Source organism: Babylonia areolata, chromosome 12 (genome assembly GCF_041734735.1).
Source record: "Babylonia areolata isolate BAREFJ2019XMU chromosome 12, ASM4173473v1, whole genome shotgun sequence".
NCBI lineage: Eukaryota > Metazoa > Mollusca > Gastropoda > Neogastropoda > Buccinidae > Babylonia > Babylonia areolata.
In genome coordinates this window covers 10,175,717-10,194,260 of record NC_134887.1, presented here as the reverse complement: position 1 = coordinate 10,194,260, position 18,544 = coordinate 10,175,717, and the positions used below count along the sequence as shown (strand labels likewise).

The 18,544-nt window shown below is 44.1% G+C and overlaps 1 protein-coding gene across 1 annotated transcript in view; it reads right to left on the bottom strand.

Annotated features, from left to right (window-relative positions):
• The window catches only part of LOC143288056 (uncharacterized), a 38,715-nt gene that overhangs the window by 19,452 nt on the left and 719 nt on the right, over positions 1-18,544 (bottom strand). Inside the window, exons 2-4 of the mRNA XM_076596321.1 lie at positions 9,758-9,902; positions 7,094-7,234; positions 1,832-2,266 (exon numbers count right to left, since the gene is read on the bottom strand). Of these exons, the coding sequence (XP_076452436.1) occupies positions 1,832-2,266; positions 7,094-7,214 (556 nt within the window). The 5' untranslated portion in view covers positions 7,215-7,234; positions 9,758-9,902. The remainder of the gene's footprint in view (positions 1-1,831; positions 2,267-7,093; positions 7,235-9,757; positions 9,903-18,544) is intronic.

Here is an 18,544-nt window from a genome sequence, read left to right as displayed (position 1 = left end):
TCCATGACTGAATGTACATATTATCGTTTTGACGCTGCGTGATATTTCGGCGAAAGAAATTTCACGACAGAATCTGAATGTCTGCACGCCCAGTGCCACAAGGTCCGGATGGTCGATGCCGATGTGGAAAAGGTCGTCTGGTGTCTCCGGGAGGACGACGGCGCCACGTGCCTGGTCAGGCTTCTTCTTCATGAAGCACCGGATCTTTCCCTCAGCAGACGTTCCGGCCCTGTCCACACAGTCCTGTTTCTTGGCAAGGTTAAACATTCTAGACCTCATCCGTCTCAGGTCGTCATTCAGGTACACTCTATGGGAGTGCTTGAGCTGAACCCGTCTCTTCATGACTGCTGCGAGAGACGAACTTGACCATGATCGCTTGTGGCTTGCTCCTTGCCCAGATCTTTCCTGTTGTGTGCATCACAGCAGTTTCTTCCGTCTTGACTTCACAGTCAGTATCCTTGAAGGTCTTCATGACTTTCTCCTCGATGTTTTCATTTTCTGTTTCGTCTATCCCTGTGACACGAATCGTCTCTCTTCTTGAGTTACTGTCAAGGCCCAATTTTAAAAGAATGTTCTGTCGTGTGAACTGGTTGTTATTGTTTTTGTTCAGCAACGACTGTCTTTGCTATGCTACCTTAATATAAGGCTTCTAGAGTATACTTTTTGAACAATGTTTCGAAGCAAGAGGTCAACAGCGGCGTCAAAAGTTCCGTCACGAAATTATTGCGATCGTCACAATCAGCATCTGCGTTGACGTCACTGTTGTTCTTTTTCTTACCTTTTGATTTTCCTGCTTTCCCCTTGCCAAGTTTGGTGTTTACTGAATGAAGAACCATCTCAACAGCATCAGCTCTTAGATCTGAATCATTGAAGACAGACTGAAATGTTATTCTCGACAGAGGTTTGGCATAATTTTTTGTGCGGAAAATGCCGTTAAAGCTTCAACCATTCTGAGAACTATAATTTACACAAGAGATGGCGAAATTCGTGAAAACATAGGTTTAAAATACTTACCGCCAAAGAATCGACCTGTAAATTTCTGAGGTGGAACAAACACGCACATGAAGTGCATTCCTGCTCTTAGCATCAAAGTGCACGACATATGCTATTGGGCGTCTGGAACAACTGGGTACTCATGTTTCCAACATGCTCAGATTACCTGCAGTTCCCCTACAACGCCACCCAACCCAACAGGTTTTTTAAAATTTATTTTTTATTTATTTATGTCATATGATCCCTTGTCTTTTTTTTCTTTGTTTCCGTTTTTTTAAAATTATTATTATTATTATTATTATTATCATTTTTACGTATTCCTGTCTTCGAGACAGTTTTCTGCACCATGTGTGATATTTATGAGTTTACCCTTCAAGTTTAAAGCCTTTCCTTATTTCGTGTCCTTTTTCTGTTTTTTAAACCCTCTTTCAATCTCAGCCTTATCAAATTTTTCGTTTGCCTGGCGAAAAGGTTTAGATTATAATTTTTTTATATTATTTTATTATTATTATTATTATTATTATTTTATATAAATATATGCAAATCTGAATGTTGTTTCCTGAAACTGGTTGTCAAACACCGCATAGAGCCGCAAGGGAAACCGCCATATTGGTAGGCTATACACCACCATAGGTACCGTTACCATTTTAATCTTTTTATCACTATTATTAATAATAAAATAATTCTTTTTTTTTTCTTAAATGACATTATCATCATTATTATGATTAATATCATCATCATCATCATCATCATCATCATCGTTGTTGTTCTGCATTATTGATTGACAAACAAAACGAGGCACACAACAACACTGACGCACACCATTCTTAAAACATACCCCTCGGTGCTGCAGTCGAACTCGTAGTGGTGGTTGACGCAGTAGAAGTAGTAATAGCAGCAGCAGTAGTAGTAGTAGTCGTAGTGGCAGTAGTAGTGCTCATACAGGCTGAGAGAATGATAGACGACGTGATAACTGACGATGACGTCGACGATGAAGAATATCCACCCACATCAGCGGTAGTTGTGGATACACCACCACCACCACTACTAACACCACCTCCGTCGCCACTGTCGGAGGGGAGAGGAGGAGGAGGAGTGTGTTGGTGGCTGTGGGGAGGTGGAGTTGGGGGAGGGAGGGTGGTAGGGGGGACGCAGCCGCAGTCGTGGGGGCTGAAGACGTCGTTGTCCCGGCAGTGCAGCATGGCGCACAGGTTGTCGGCCAGACAGAACCACACGGCCTGCTCCTTGCCTGCCACGGGGCGGAACGCGCAGCCTGGGGGATCAGGGGGGGAAAAATGAAGATTGTGATAATGATAATAATCATGCATAATAGTTTGATCTATAAAGCGCTTTCCTGTGTAAAACGTGCTCATTTGCGCTGTACAAGTCAGGTTTTTTTTTGGGGGGTTCCCCCCCCCCTTCCCCCCGTTTGTTGTTGTTTTTTCCTTTTGCACGCGCGCACGCACCAACACACACCCACACACACAATATGTGATGGGCGTTTATTTGAAGAATGCAAACACACGTCGCGCGCGCACACACACACACAGAGCTAGAGAGAGGGGGGGAGAGAGAGAGATTTCGCACATCACACACACGCATCTCTCTCTCTCTTTCACGCACAACTGGCCATTTCATTCAAGTGCTCTTGACAAAGAACAGGGACCAACCACCCCACGCTTGACATAACACGGACATGAGTGTGATTCACTTGCCTGCAATGCTGAACACATAGCCTACTTTTTCTTCTCTCAGTTAGACTTACTGACTTCATACATTCATTCGTCTTTGATATGACCAACTAACTTCACCACTACGCCCCGTCTCGCTCTCTACGATCAGTCTCACACCCACTCTGTTTCTGTCTTTCCAGGTTCGAACACTCGACAGTCGGCGGCCAGTTCAATCTCTGTTTAGGGTCTTTAACACTTAGGACAATCTCCTTCTTTCGCTTCGTAAAATACCTGCGCTCAGCTCTTTCAGGTCTGACCTTAAAATTTCCTTCAAAAACAGCCCTTCCATTCCTCCTCTCTTTCCGTCCATGTAGTTTTGTTATTTATAACTAATTATTTTGTACCTGTTTATCTGGAGTTTGATTTAACTGAACATTTTATATAATTTGTTTGATTATTCGATCATATGCGCGAAAGAAGAGGAGGAAGGAGGAGAAAAAAACGACAACAAAAAACTCAGTCCTGTTTCTTTCTTTCTTTTTTTCATCTGTCGTTTTGTAACAGTAACTGTCACGTGTTCTCAGGTTGACGGTTTTAGAAACTTGTCTCATAATCTGTGTGGCTTAATGTGTCACTGAACAATTTTTTTTATATTTCATTGTGGCTGATGATTTATTTTTTTACACTTCCTTCTCATCCACACCTTGCTTTTTTTTCTAAAAAAAGAAAAGAAAAAAAAAGAGATACTACATTCCTTTTTCCTTCAGCTTCTTTCTTTTTCTTTTCGTCCATGTTGTTTTTCTTTCTTTTTTTTTCTCTCTCTTTTTTTGTGCTGCCTCATTATCATTATCTGCGCTGTTTCAGTGGCATTACTCCCACACCGCTCGTTCCGAGCCCCCCCATAAACAGCCACACCCGGGTTCGTCTGTCCCGGTCCCAGTACCGCAACAATACAACAGCATCTGTTGGTTTGATGAAGACGTCTGTTTGCAGGTAGCCTTTCTCAAGACTGGTCAGAATATCAAGAAAGGCGATGCTGTCCACGGAGCTGTTGACAGTGAAATTGATGGTGTTGTGGTAGCTGTTCAGGTGGTCTGTGAACTTCTGCAGATCTTCCTCAGTGACTGACCCTCCCACAGCACAAATAAATCGTCAATGAATCGTCTCCACATCTCCTCCGAAACTGGCACAGAGCTGTCTGCAATCAGGCGTTGTTCCAACCATCCATAAACAGATATGCCACAGTGGGGGCCAGACTGTTCCAAATGACTGGAGAAAGTACTGGCCATCAAAAGTGGAAGGCATTGATTTCTAAGACATGTCATTATCTTCAGAAGCAGATCTGGTGGTGGCACGTCTTCTTTTGGCTGGTTCCGTAAGTACTATCCCACTGCTTCTTGCATTTCATTATGTGGGATATTGCTATACAGACCTACCACATGAAAGGTTACTAGACGTGTGTTTAAAAAAAAAAAAGTCTGTACTCATGGTTCCACAGTTGAATCTGGCAGAACATGTAAATGGTGTCCTGGTTGTAGCTTAGGAGTTGGCAGTGGTAGGCTGACGCCAGTGATTAACTAATTTTGATAAGTGTTCAATTGGTCCATTTGAATGACCCCTGACACTACTGGGTGACCACATGGATTCTGCAATGTTTTCTGCACCTTTGGTTTCTGCGAAACTGATTTCATCCTGTGCTCCCCAGATCCTGTCTGGTCGGGCGGAAAGTTTGATCGTCAGTGAGGACTTTCTTATGAAGTTGGGGCCGTATTCAAGAGACCATCGTGCCTGCGGTTAAATGTGTGCCTGCGGGTAAATCTGCCTGAGGCAAGGCAAACTGCCCGAGGTAGCAATACCCGGTATTCAGGAACACACACAAAAACTACCTGCGGTTCTACAAACCTGAAGGCAGTTTACTCTTACTATCTGCCCACGAAGCAGAGGTAAAGATGGCGAATCCTTTTGTTGCGGTGGTGGTTATTTTAAGGGAAAACATGCGTTTTGCGGAGAGACCGTGTCTTGAATATGGCCTCTAATAGTTTGATTTTATCCTTTGTTCGCTTGGCAGTCAAAATTGACGTATTGAGACTGGCAGACGTGAATATAGTCCATATGAATTACTTGTGGTGCTGTGAAGTGTGTGCACTTGCAGACGATAGATTTGGAATGCCCAAAGTTTGCAGATCATCGAAATTCGTTCATTCCAAAGAAATATTTGAATCCGAACTCCGTTATTTTAGTTCATTTTTAGAATTAGCTCTAAAGCAGGGAGGACAATGTGTCAGAATGTGAAAGTGGCCCCTACATTTGGCAAGTTGCTGACTCTGATCGGTGCTTTGCCACTGAAGTTTTTTTTTTCTTTTTTATTGTCACACTGTGGCGCAGTGCGAAGTAAAAGAGCATACGCAGAAGGGAATCCCCCGGGCCGGGATTCTTATTTATAGACCACGGGTTAGCTGACTTGAGTGCACTTTGTGTGTCTTGAATGCGAAGATAACCTGGCCTTCAAGGCAAACTGTAACTGCAGGTCCCTTGCCCTGTCAAGGGTAACTTGCCTTCAGGCAAAATGATTTTTGTCTTGAATACGGCCCAGTTAGAGTTCCTTTGCAATCTTTTCGGTTTACTTTTTTCTATTTTTCTTTATATCAGGATGGTATAGTGCAGAGGGTTGTGTAGTTGGTGGTGTGCCTCTGATGTAGTCTTCTGTGTTTTGTATGACCACAGCACCACCTAGTCAACTGAACTGATTCTGATTGTTCTGTTGGTGACTAGCTGCCTTAGTTCTTTCAGTGCCGTGCCTCAGTGAGGACTCAAATTGTCTTTGTATTTCTTTTCCATCATGTAGTTTCTCATCTTTCCTTCAAGGTTGTCACAGTTACTGTACAGTGCTTCGTCCTTACAATCTCTGGGGTGCAACCAGTCAGTTTGTAAAACTTAGGTGCTGCAGAAATCTGCTCTTCAATTTCTGCCTCATAGTGAAGCTGTCACAGTCACACCCGTCAACATCCCTCTCAGACATCTAGAATCGGCAGCTCCATATCTGAATACTGGGATGTATGTATGTATGTATATAAACCACAACCCTCTAGGGCCCGAAACGTAGGGAAATTCCTTCATCATGGGACAAGTTACCACCTACAGGTCAGTTTGACCCATTTTTTCGTGTGTGTGTGTGTGTGTGTGTGTGTGTGTGTGTGACTGTTGTGTGTATGGCACACATTAATATTAACTCTGTCTTTGTCTTTGTCTCAGTCTCTCTCTATCTCTCGCTCTCTCTCACGCACAACTGGCCATTACATTCTGTTCCGTCGGGTCCGTCACATATTTCACGTGCTCTTGACAACGAACAGGGGCCACCCCACGCTGACATGATAACACGGACATGAATGTGATTCACTTGCTTGCAATGTAAAACACACGGCCTGCTTTTCTCCTCTCATTTAGACCTACTCACTTATTCATTCATTCATCTTGTAGATTCACCTCTACAGGGACCCCCATCTCGCTCTCTGCGATCAGTCAGATGGTAATGATACACGCTGGAGAAGAAGAAGGAAGAAATCTCTACCAAAGCAGATAAAATATTCAGTGCTCTTTATTTGTAACAGGAACTGCCACGCGCTCTCAGTTTGACAGCTTTATGGACTTGTCTCATAATCTGTGTGGCTTAACGATTTACAAGGTGTGTCACTAAGTTTTTTGGTTTTTTTAATTTAGAGAATTATTAAAGCTGGTGATTTTTTTTTCACTGCCTTCTTTCATCCACAACTTTTCTTTCATTCTTTATTCCTTTTTTTTTTTTTTTTTTGTTTCATCCTTCCGTTGTGTTCCTTTTTTTCATTTCCTTTTTCCTTCCTCACACGATTTTGTTTCCGTGATAATCCTGCTCCGTTTCTGTTTCTCTCAGTTCCTTCCTTTCTTCCTTTCATTTCTTCCTTTCCTGTTATTTTTTTAATTTTATTTTTTAATTCTTTATTCATTACACTCACAGCCAACAAATATCAACCCTCCCCAAAAAAGGTCTTACTCTTTTGTGCGCGTGTGGGGAGGGGGTGGGGGGCAGTTGTGATTCCTTTTACATAATAGTCTTATGTTCTTCCTGTATTTGAAAAAAATAATTAAAAAAAACCCAATAAAAAATATCCAAGACATTGTTGACATATTTGTAATTAAAACACACACACACACACACACACACACACACACACACACACACACAAATCCTCACATGTACAGTGACCATGAAGCTTAAGGCCTGACCAACACGTTGGGTTTACTATGCTAAGGTCAGAATTCTGCTCCATTCATTTATTTTTATTTTATTTATTTTTTTGTTTTCAAAACAGATGTGGTGTAGCGTGTGTGGGTCACTCCACACGCTTCGACACCTCCTAGAAACTCTAGAAACTGGGCTATGCAGCACGAACCTCTGTAGACAAAAGCGGAGGTGGGGGCCAGGAGGCTTGGCGGCAGCATCATCAGCATCAGACACGTCGTTGTGGTCAGCAGACTGGCCAGTGCGGGCAACGTCCGCACATCACTCACCATTCTAGGGTCACGCCAACCATCTGAACAGCCAACCAACACACACACACACACACACACACACACTGTCCAAATACTTAATGAGCACTGCACGTAACAGGGGTCATCTGAACACCCCAAACACACACTGTTTAAGTATTCAATTAACACTGCACAAAACACGTGGTCATCTGAACACCCGGCAGAACACACACTGTCTTAATTAATGCTTTACACTACACAAAACAGGAGACAGCCGAACACCCAAAAAACAAACGTTTTAAAACTTAGTACTACACAAAACAGGGAACAGCAGAACAAACAAAACAAAACAAACAGACCGCGAAGTGTCTTAAAACATAACACAACACAAATCAGTGCTAAGTGTCTTTAGCATAACACAGCATAAAACAGGGCAAAATAGCGCAAAGTGTCTTAAAATATAACACAACACAAAACGGGGAAAAAAATAACGGAAATTGTCTTAAAACATAACACAACACAAAACAGCAAACTGGCTTAAAACATACACAACACAAAACAGCAAAGTGTCTTAAACATAACACAACACAAAACGGCAAAATAACGCAAAGTGTCTCAAAACAACAACACAAAACGGGGGATATCTGAACACCCAAAACACATGTGTTGACACTTAAATCTACAACGAAACAGAGAAGTTTGAACACATCAAGCATACACTGTCTTAATACTTAACACTAAAACACAAAATATTAGACACATTGTAGTGGTCAGCAGACTGACCAGTGTGGGCAACGGCCGCACACCACTCGCGATTCTATGGTCACGCCAGCTGTCTGAATACTCCAAACACAAACACTCGTCTTAATATTACAACAACAACAAAAGAAGTCTCGACACCCAAAACACACACTGTCTTGATACACAACAAAACAGGGAAACACACACACACACACACACACACACACACACACACACACACATTGTCTTAATACATAACACACAAAACCGGGGACTTACGTACATGCATCCCAAAACACCAACCGTCTTAAAACTACACAAAAGGACATCTGAATACCAAAAAACACAGTCTTTGTACTTAACACAAAACAGGAGACATCTGAACACCCAAAACACATGGTGTCGTAAAACTTTATACCACACAAAACGGGGGACACAAAAAACACCCAAAACACGCACTGTCTTGATACTACAGACAATAGGGGACATCCGACCACCCCAAACACATACTCTTTTTAATACTTGATGCTACACAAAACAGGGGACATAATTATATAAACACCCCAAAACACACACTGTCTTAACGTTACACACAATGGGGGAACATCTGAACACTCCAAACACACACATGGGGGAGGGGGGAGTCTGAACACTCAAAACACTGTCTTAATACTGCACTGGAACGTCTGCACACCTTTTAGTCAGTGATCTAAAAACAAAACAAAAAAACCAAAAAAACCCCAACAACCCAACAGATCAGTTCCATGCACTATTCAAGGGTCATGCAAGCCATCTGAACACTCTAAAAAAACACACATTGTCTTAATACTTAATACTTCATAACAAAATACACTAACGTATGCAGAAGTTTTCCACCACAGTGACCGAGTTTTCAAGGAGCAAGAAGGCTGATCAAGAAGTGCCGAAGACTAGATTTTTCAGCATGGTCATTTCGTAGTTCATTCAGTGTCCTCTTGAAATATTGAAATATTCCTATGCAACGAATACGTTGATGGTGTAGTCAGGTGTCATTCTGTGTGTTTTGTTTTGTCCAGAATCTCATTTTCTTTTCTTTTGATTGCGGACAAGAAATACAATGTCATGCTGTCTTAACTCACTCAGTACGGCCAGTCCTCTCTTCTCCTCTACACAGACCCCTCGGATGTCCAGTGGGTGTCTGAATGACCCAACCTTTAGCTTCCGTCGTCAGAATTGTGGTATTCTCTGTCAACATTCACCTCTTCAGTAGAAGAGCCTTCCGCTTGCAATATTTTGATGGTGGTAATTGGTGTGAAACGCTGTTAACGTCGTCTCTTTCGCCGTTCGTATGGAGAGAGTTAAAACCACAACCATATGTCAATTCCTGCAGCACCAGCATCGAACCGGGGAGGACGTACCCAAGAAGGTCTTGTGGATCCTTAGGCTAAACGAAATAAAACGTTCGCGGTCAGGAAATACGGTTTAACCTGGAAGACTTACAACCGTTTGAGTGAAACGATTTTTTTCTCTTTTTAAAAAATCCAAATCTGGTATTGAAAATGAATTTTTAAAAGCTTTCCACGGACAGAGAGAGAGAGAGAGAGAGAGAGAGAGAGAGAGAGCAGGATTACCCACATAGACTGTGTAAACACACAGGTGGGCCAAAAAAAGGACGAGAATAATTAACTACCGGAGTTTAAAATACCTGTCTACTTTGTCTCACTCCCAACCAGTCATGACAAGCCGTTAATTATAAACGGACGGCAATTACACGTGAAATAACAATGAAGTTTCAACCCTCACTAACTGCCCACCCCCTCCACCATACTCTCCTCCCCTCTCCTTCCAAACCAAATGTGACATACCTGACACTGATGACGTCACTGCGTACAGTAGTGGAAAATGGTGTCACATGGCCGAGGTAATGAGACAAAGGTGTGAAGGATTTTTTTTTTTTTTTTTTTTCACATATAGATCTGAAGATCAGGTCCTTCCCCCAGGAAGCAATAACTGAAATAAATAAAGAAGAAGAAGAAAAAATAATGATAAGAAGTACATCATTCCCATCCATCATTCAACTGAATCATCATCAGGTTGTTTGTTGTTGTTTTGTTAAAGTCTTTTCGACCATGAAAAAACACCACCATACACACACACACACACACACACACACACACACACACCACGAATTTATTGGCGAAGCTGAAAACCGCTCGGGGGGCGAAAGTAGACAAAAACTGAGCCTCGGTGTCAAAAAAGAAAGGAAAAAAAAAGTCGGCATTATTTTTAGGGTTGGTTGATTTTATCAGATCATATTTTACCCAGTTTGCTTTGTGAACTGTTGGAATGTTTTGTATGTAATGCACACACACACACACACACACACACACACACACACACACACACACACAGAGAGGAGGAGGAGAAAGAAATAATTCAAATAGGAAAAAAAAAAGTTTCATTCAGATTAGTCCAAGGCCTCTTACTGATGGGGGCAAACATACACCAACCAAATACACAAGTGAATCTTGTAATAGGACTATTGAGTTATAAGGATAATAACCTTTGTTTTGTGAAAACGTTCATGTCAGATATCTACTTTTGTGATCCAAATTGCAACCATACGCAATTGTTTTTGGAGCTTTGTGTAAGTGTAGAACGCCAGATTCGTTGGCACAATACAATGTCGTTCTTTAGTGGAGGAGTATATGAGCAAATAAAATCTTAAGAGAGAGAGAGAGACAGAGAGTGGGGTACGATAGATAGAAGGAGAAATGTAAGATAGAGAAGTGGGGGGGGGGGGGGGAGTTGGGGGATGCGATAGATAGATTGATAGATAGAAGGGGAAATGTGAGATGAGGGACAGGGAAAGGGAGAGAGAGAGGGGGGAGGGGAAATGTGATAGAGAAAGAGTTAGAGGGAGAAATGTGAAATGAGAGAGAGAGAGAGAGAGAGAGAGGGATGTGCGATAGATAGAGGGAGAAATGTGAAATGAGAGATAGAGGAAGAGAGAGAGAGGGATGTGCGATAGATAGAGGGAGAAATGTGAGATGAGAGATAGAGGAAGAGAGAGAGAGAGAGAGGGATGTGCGATAGATAGAGGGAGAAATGTGAGATGAGAGATAGAGGAAGAGAGAGAGAGAGGGATGTGCGATAGATAGAGGGAGAAATGTGAAATGAGAGATAGAGGAAGAGAGAGAGAGAGAGAGGGGGATGTGCGATAGATAGAGGGAGAAATGTGAGATGAGAGATAGAGGAAGAGAGAGAGAGAGGGATGTGCGATAGATAGAGGGAGAAATGTGAGATGAGAGATAGAGAAAGAGAGAGAGAGAGGGATGTGCGATAGATAGAGGGAGAAATGTGAGATGAGAGATAGAGGAAGAGAGAGAGAGAGAGAGGGATGTGCGATAGATAGAGGGAGAAATGTGAGATGAGAGATAGAGGAAGAGAGAGAGAGAGGGATGTGCGATAGATAGAGGAATAAATGAGAGAGAGAGGGGGGGGGGATATGTGCTATAGATAGAGGGAAAAATGTGAGATGAGAGATAGAGGAAGAGAGAGAGAGGGAAGTGCGATAGATAGAGGGAGAAATGTGAGATGAGAGATAGAGGAAGAGAGAGAGAGAGAGAGGGATGTGCGATAGATAGAGGGAGAAATGTGAGATGAGAGATAGAGGAAGAGAGAAAGAGAGTGATGTGCGATAGATAGAGGGAGAAATGAGAGAGAGAGAGGGGTGGTGGTGATAAATATATAGATAGAGAAATGTGAGATGAGAGAGGGGGAGGGGGAATGAGACGGATGTATAGGTAGAGGGAGAAATGAGAGATAGAGAGAGGGGGGGATGCGTTAAATATACAGATGGAGGGAGAAATGTGAGATGAGAGATAGAGAGAGATGGAGAGAGAGGGAGGGGGGAAATGCGATAAATTTACAGATGACGGGAGAAATGTGAGATGAGAGAGAGAGATGGAGAGAGAGAGGGGGAAAATGCGATAAATATACAGATGAAGGGAGAAATGTGAGATGAGAGAGAGAGAGAGAGGGAGGAGGGAAATGCGATAAATATACAGATGGAGGGAGAAATGTGAGATGAGAGAGAGAGAGAGGGGGGGGGGGGGGAATGCGATAAATATGCAGATGGGGGGAGAAATGTGAGATGAGAGACAGAGAGAGGGAGAGAGATGGAGAGAGAGGGAGGGGGGAAATGCGATAAATATACAGATGGAGGGAGAAATGTGAGATGAGAGACAGAGATAGAGATAGAGGGAGGAAGGAAATGCGGTAAATATACAGATGAAGGGAGAAATGTGAGATGAGAGACAGAGATAGAGAGAGAGGGAGGAGGGAAATGCGGTAAATATACAGATGAAGGGAGAAATGTGAGATGAGAGACAGAGATAGAGAGAGAGGGAGGAGGGAAATGCGGTAAATATACAGATGGGGGGAGAAATGTGAGACGAGAGACACAGAGAGAGAGAGAGAGAGAGAGGAGGGAAATGCGGTAAATATACAGATGGGGGGAGAAATGTGAGACGAGAGACACAGAGAGAGAGAGAGAGAGAGAGGAGGGAAATGCGGTAAATATACAGATGGGGGGAGAAATGTGAGACGAGAGACACACAGAGAGAGAGAGAGGAGGGAAATGCGGTAAATATACAGATGGGGGGAGAAATGTGAGATGAGAGAGAGAGAGAGAGAGAGAGAGAGAGAGAGAGAGGAGGGAAATGCGGTAAATATACAGATGGGGGGAGAAATGTGAGATGAGAGACACACAGATAGAGAGAGGAGGGAAATGCAATAAATATACAGATGAAGGGAGAAATGTCAGATGAGAGACACAGAGAGAGAGAGAGAGGGGGGGGCGGGGGGGGGGGGGGGGGGGGGAATGCGATAAATATACAGATGGAGGGAGAAATGTGAGATGAGAGAGAGAGATGGGAGAGAGGGGGAGGGGGATGCGATAAATATACAGATGGAGGGAGAAATGTGAGATGAGAGAGAGAGATGGGAGAGAGAGGGGGGGGGGGAATGCGATAAATATACAGATGGAGGGGGAAATGTGAGAGGAGAGAGGGGGGGGGGGGGGGAATGCGATAAATATACAGATGGAGGGAGAAATGTGAGATGAGAGAGAGAGATGGGAGAGAGAGAGAGGAGGGAAATGCGATAAATATACAGATGAAGGGAGAAATGTGAGATGAGAGACAGATAGAGAGAGAGAGAGAGATGGGGGATTTGCGATAAATATACAGATGGAGGGAGAAATGTGAGATGAGAGAGAGAGAGAGAGAGAGAGGGAGGAGGGAAATGCGATAAATATACAGATGGGGGGAGAAATGTGAGACGAGAGACACAGAGAGAGAGAGAGAGAGAGAGAGAGAGAGAGAGAGAGGAGGGAAATGCGGTAAATATACAGATGGGGGGAGAAATGTGAGACGAGAGACACAGAGAGAGAGAGAGAGGGGGGGGATGTGATAGATATACAGATAGAGGAAAGAAATGCGAGATGAGAGGAAGGGAATACACTGACAGAAGAGACAGCATCACGCAGCGTTACACGCTTTGTGCATTACACTGGGGCACTGAGCAGAGAAATTATGGTGCACAATGCTCCTTAAATTGTGGGCAGGGGCGGGGGGGGCGGAGGGAAACAGGTAGAGTCGGACAGGCACAGACTGAGACAAAATGAGAGAAAAATGGAGAGAGAGGGAGCAGGGGAGAGAGAGAGAGAGAGAGATAGACAATAACAGACAACGAGAAACGAGGCCTCTCCCTCTCCATAGCAAAGGAGTGGGCCACGAACAAAATTATGTATAATAACGAATCACACAGTAAGAACGAGAATACATCCACGCGCGCGCTATTACACACACACACACACACACACACACACACACACACACACACACACAGTTACGGTTTCTCAAGATTTTGCACAAACCCATATACGCAACACACATGCCAGGCAGAGATGCATGACAGCAGAAGAACTCAACACGCTAGTCAGGCCTTGGGTGCATGCAGATTGCGTATACCCACCTATTCTGAGAGCGGATTTCTTTTACGGAATTTGACCCAGAGACAACGCGTACGTTGCCATGGGTTCTTTTTTTCAGTGCGCCGAGTGTGAGTGCTGGACACGGGACCTCGATTTATCGTCTCAACCGACAGACTAGCATCCAGACCACTACTCGGTTTGATTTTCCGGTCAAGCTTTGGAGAAAGGTCGAGAACGAAATTCGAACCCGGACCCTCAGGGTGCTGTATTGACACATGCAAAAGCTTGCCACACAGATCTAAAGCCACACATATGCGCTTGAATTAAATGAACTGCAAAACATGAAGCTGGGACAAAGAGAGAGACAGAGACAGAATTCAGATCTCAGATGATTTAATGCACAAGGCCATATGCCCATGTCATAGGGACGAGGACAAAAACAAAACAAAACAAAAAACAAAACAAACAAACAAAAACCCCCACAAAAAAACAATAACCAACCAACCAAACAAACAAACAAAAGAGAAAAAAAAAAAAAAAAACTTAAAAAAAAGTGCAGCAAAAACAAACGCCCAAAGCAAATAAACATTGAATACATATCAGTACACATACAAACAATAGTACAGACATACACATACACAGCAGTGCGATTGATAATCGGTTAAGGAGGTATTTAAGTTTAAGCACGTTTTAACTTATTTTTATAAATTTGTTAAGTTAACTGTTTACACTTTCTCTGAATACAAATGCCTCTTCTTTTTTTTTTTTTTTAAAAAGTCTCACAAATACACCATGCAACCCCTTTACAGTGTTTGTCACTGGCCATCAAAAGTATCATATAAAAAGGCTGATGGTCGGGAGAAAAATTTGCGGGGTAAATACTTTTCCCTGATGTCACAATAGTTTGAACAGAAAAGTAAAAAGTGAATTTTGAGAGAGAGAGAGAGAGAGAGAGAGAGAGAAGGAAGAAGGGATAATGACATTAAATTTCGCAAGTAATCACCATCTTTCATTTAAAATTGCTGACTGTGTACAAGTGTTCCCCAGTTCCTAACGGGCCAACAGAAGGCAGAAAACCAAGACTGTTAGTACACCGGCATTGATCTGACGTCGAAGGGTCAGTGACATCATAAATACACTCTTCACATGCGTGGGTTGTGATAGACAGCCATCCGTCAGTCTCTGGAGACCAAGGAGTTGTGTGCTGTGGATGGTGATTGATACAGTGTCGGGTGTGGCTGGACAGGCCAGTCAGTACGCGGGGAATGACAGTGCACTCTATACACTGTACGCACAGGTTGAAGTCTTGACGCTGGTCTGTCAGTCTGGCTTTGCAGGGTCTTCCTCCTCCTCCTCCTCCTCCTCAAGTCTCTTTGCCTCGGTGGAGAAAGGTGGCAGAATGATTGAGATGCTCATCTGCCGATACACAGATTCCATGAGTGTCTCTGGGTTCGAATCCCGCTCTCGCCCTTCCTTATCAAGTTTGAGTGGAAAATTAGTAAACGGAGCATCTAGTCACTCGGGTGAGACGACTGTAAACTGAGGTCCCCGGCGTGTGCACCACGCACTTTGGCGCACTGAAGAAGAACCCACGGCAACCGGAGTGTTGTCCTCTGGCAACATTATGTAGAGAAAAAAATAAAATAAAAAAACATCTACTCTGATAGATACACAAATATAATGCATGCACTCAAGGCCTGACTAAGCGCATTGGGTTATGCTACTGGTCAGCAGATGTAGGGAAGGCAGGGAACGGGGGTCGGGGGGGGGGGGGGGGGGGGGGGGGGGGGGGGACGACAATCTAGTTCAACCCTCAAGAGGAAAACCGCAAGGTGATGGCGTCCAAAAATAGATGTCAGTATATTTTGGAATGCGCACACACGGGGAGGGAAATACACACACCGACATACCGCTTTTTCAAGCATTTCGTTATAAAATCCAGCCCTTAGTTGAAAAGAAAAGAAAAGAAAAAAAAGAGGACTTTTTTCCCCTTCATTTACGGTGGTCTATAAATCAGTCTATGTCACCTCGTTATTACAGTGAATGATGAAGTCCGCGTATCTTTAATGTCTTTTCACGGAAGTGAATGAATAAATCGTAAGCAATGTTGTATCTAATTACATTTAATTTTACTGTATCGCTTTACTTTTTTCTTTTCTTTTTTCTTTTGGCCACGGTATATTCCTCTTGTGTAAAGTTCGGGATGCTCTCCCGCCACAGTGCAGTGCCACTCTTTTCTTTATTTTTATTCATTCCTTTTTGTTTCTTCTTTTTTTTTTTTCGTTTTGTTCTGCAAGTGCACTTGCTTTTACTGTCATGAGTGGATTTTGCCACAGAATATCAACAAGGACAGCCCTCTTGTTACCATGTTGCGGTTGTTGTTGTTGTTTTATGTGTGCAACTGTGGAGTGATGGCCTAGAGGTAACGCGTCCGCATAGGAAGCGAGAGAATCTGAGCGCGCTGGTTCGAATCACGGCTCAGCCACCGATATTTTCTCCCCTTTCGCTAGACCTTGAGTTGAGTGGTGGTCTAGACGCTAGTCATTCGGATGAGACGATAAACCGAGGTTCCGTGTTCAGCATGCACTTTGCGCACGTAAAAGAACCCACGGCAACAAAAGGGTTGTTCCTGGCAAAATTCTATAGGAAAATCCACTTCGATAGGAAAAACAAATAAAAACTGCACGCAGGAAAAAAACAACAAAAAAATGGATGGCGCTGTAGTGTAGCGACGCGCTCTCCCCGGGGAGAGCAGCCCGAATTTCACACAGAGAAATCTGTTGTGATAAAAAGAAATACAAATAAAAAGTGCATACTGCACACGGGAACCCCGGTTTACCGAGTCATCCGAAAGACTAGCACCCAGACCATCACTCAAGGGTCAGGCAGAGGAGTGGAGTAAAGATCTCAGTCCCTACCTGGGACCCGAACCCGCGGACACTCGCTTCCTAGTCAGTCTTGCGCCACATAAGTAAACTGGGCTCGCACCGCACCTCCGACATTTTTTGCCACAGAAGTGATTGAATACATCGTATTCAGCTTCACAGAAGTGGTATTGCATGAAAAGACAAACACGAATACTCAAACGGCCAAAGTGTAATAAAAGTAATATTAAAATAACAAGTCAACAGGACTTACAACAGTTTGCAAACATGAAAGTGGAGGAATAGCCACACAACCTCAGTAATATCAATGTCCTTTGAAATATATATTAAAACATCCTTTTTCAGGCGGTCTCTATATAGGGCAATATACAAATCAGGGCATTCAGTCCATTTCTGTATTCTGTGGGACCACAGAGGTTGCAGCACCCATTGAGAAAAATGAAAGGGACCTCACTTCTACTACTACTACTACCACTACTACTACTACAACTCTTTTTGCCACTACAACTTCTCCCAACGTAACTATTTCTTACGCGCTCTTGGTTTTCCAGTCACAGTCCACTCGACGGTTCCCACGAGTTGTCTGTTACGAGAACGACAGTCTTTGTTTCGTTGTTGTTTTTGTTTATGTTGTCTTATTTTGTCATTAAGGCAACGGTACTCTATTTAGTCTTTTGTGGAGGACTGTGACTCTCAAACTAGGAGGCAAGATTGCACTGGCTCTTAGTGCTGCAGCCTTGGGTGGCTTGTTGGTCTTTGGGAACCATTCCAACTGCCGACTGTCCTGAAACCCTCTTGGCCTCTCGAGAGAGTGGGCGGGGATGTAACAACTTAAGCGTTGGACTTCTTTATCCAGTGCCGGATCACCAGTGACCAGGGTTCGACGCCCTGTCTCTGCATGATGATGATGTGGTGTCCTTGGGGGGAAAGGCACACTGCTCCGATAATCCTCAGTCACACCACAACGCCACGTGTGACTGAACCGGCCGGGGACAGGCGGACTTGGGTTGGGGAAGGTTAATAAACTGGGCGGAAGGAGAGGAATGGGCCCCGCCTTCCTGTCAGTGCTCAGCCCCTAGACACGGGAGCGTGTCGATACGGGGGAGTATCGGGCTGACCCCCTAGACACAGGGGGAGTGTCGATACGGGGGAGTATCGGGCTGACCCCCTAGACACGGGAGCGTGTCGATACGGGGGAGTATCGGGCTGACCCCCTAGACACAGGGGGAGTGTCGATACGGGGGAGTATCGGGCTGACCCCCTAGACACACGGGAGCGTGTCGATATGGGGGAGTATCGGGCTGACCCCCTAGACACAGGGGGAGTGTCGATACGGGGGAGTATCGGGCTGACCCCCTAGACACAGGGGGAGTGTCGATACGGGGGAGTATCGGGCTGACCCCCTAGACACAGGGGGAGTGTCGATACGGGGGAGTATCGGGCTGACCCCCTAGACACAGGGGGAGTGTCGATACGGGGGAGTATCGGGCTGACCCCCTAGACACAGAGGATGTTCTTCTTCTTCTTCGTCTTCGTTCGTGGGCTGCAACTCCTACGTTCCCTCGTATGTACACGCGTGGGCTTTTACGTGTATGACCGTTTTTTTTTTTTTTTTTTTAACCCCTCCCCCCCCCCCCCCGCCATGTAGGCAGCCATACTCCGTTTTCGGGGGGTACAGTGGATATGAAGTCACTGTCATGATGGCCAGTAAAGGGTATGGGGACCTTTAACCTTTTTTTTTAAAGGTGGAGGTGTTGGGATGGTGGTGG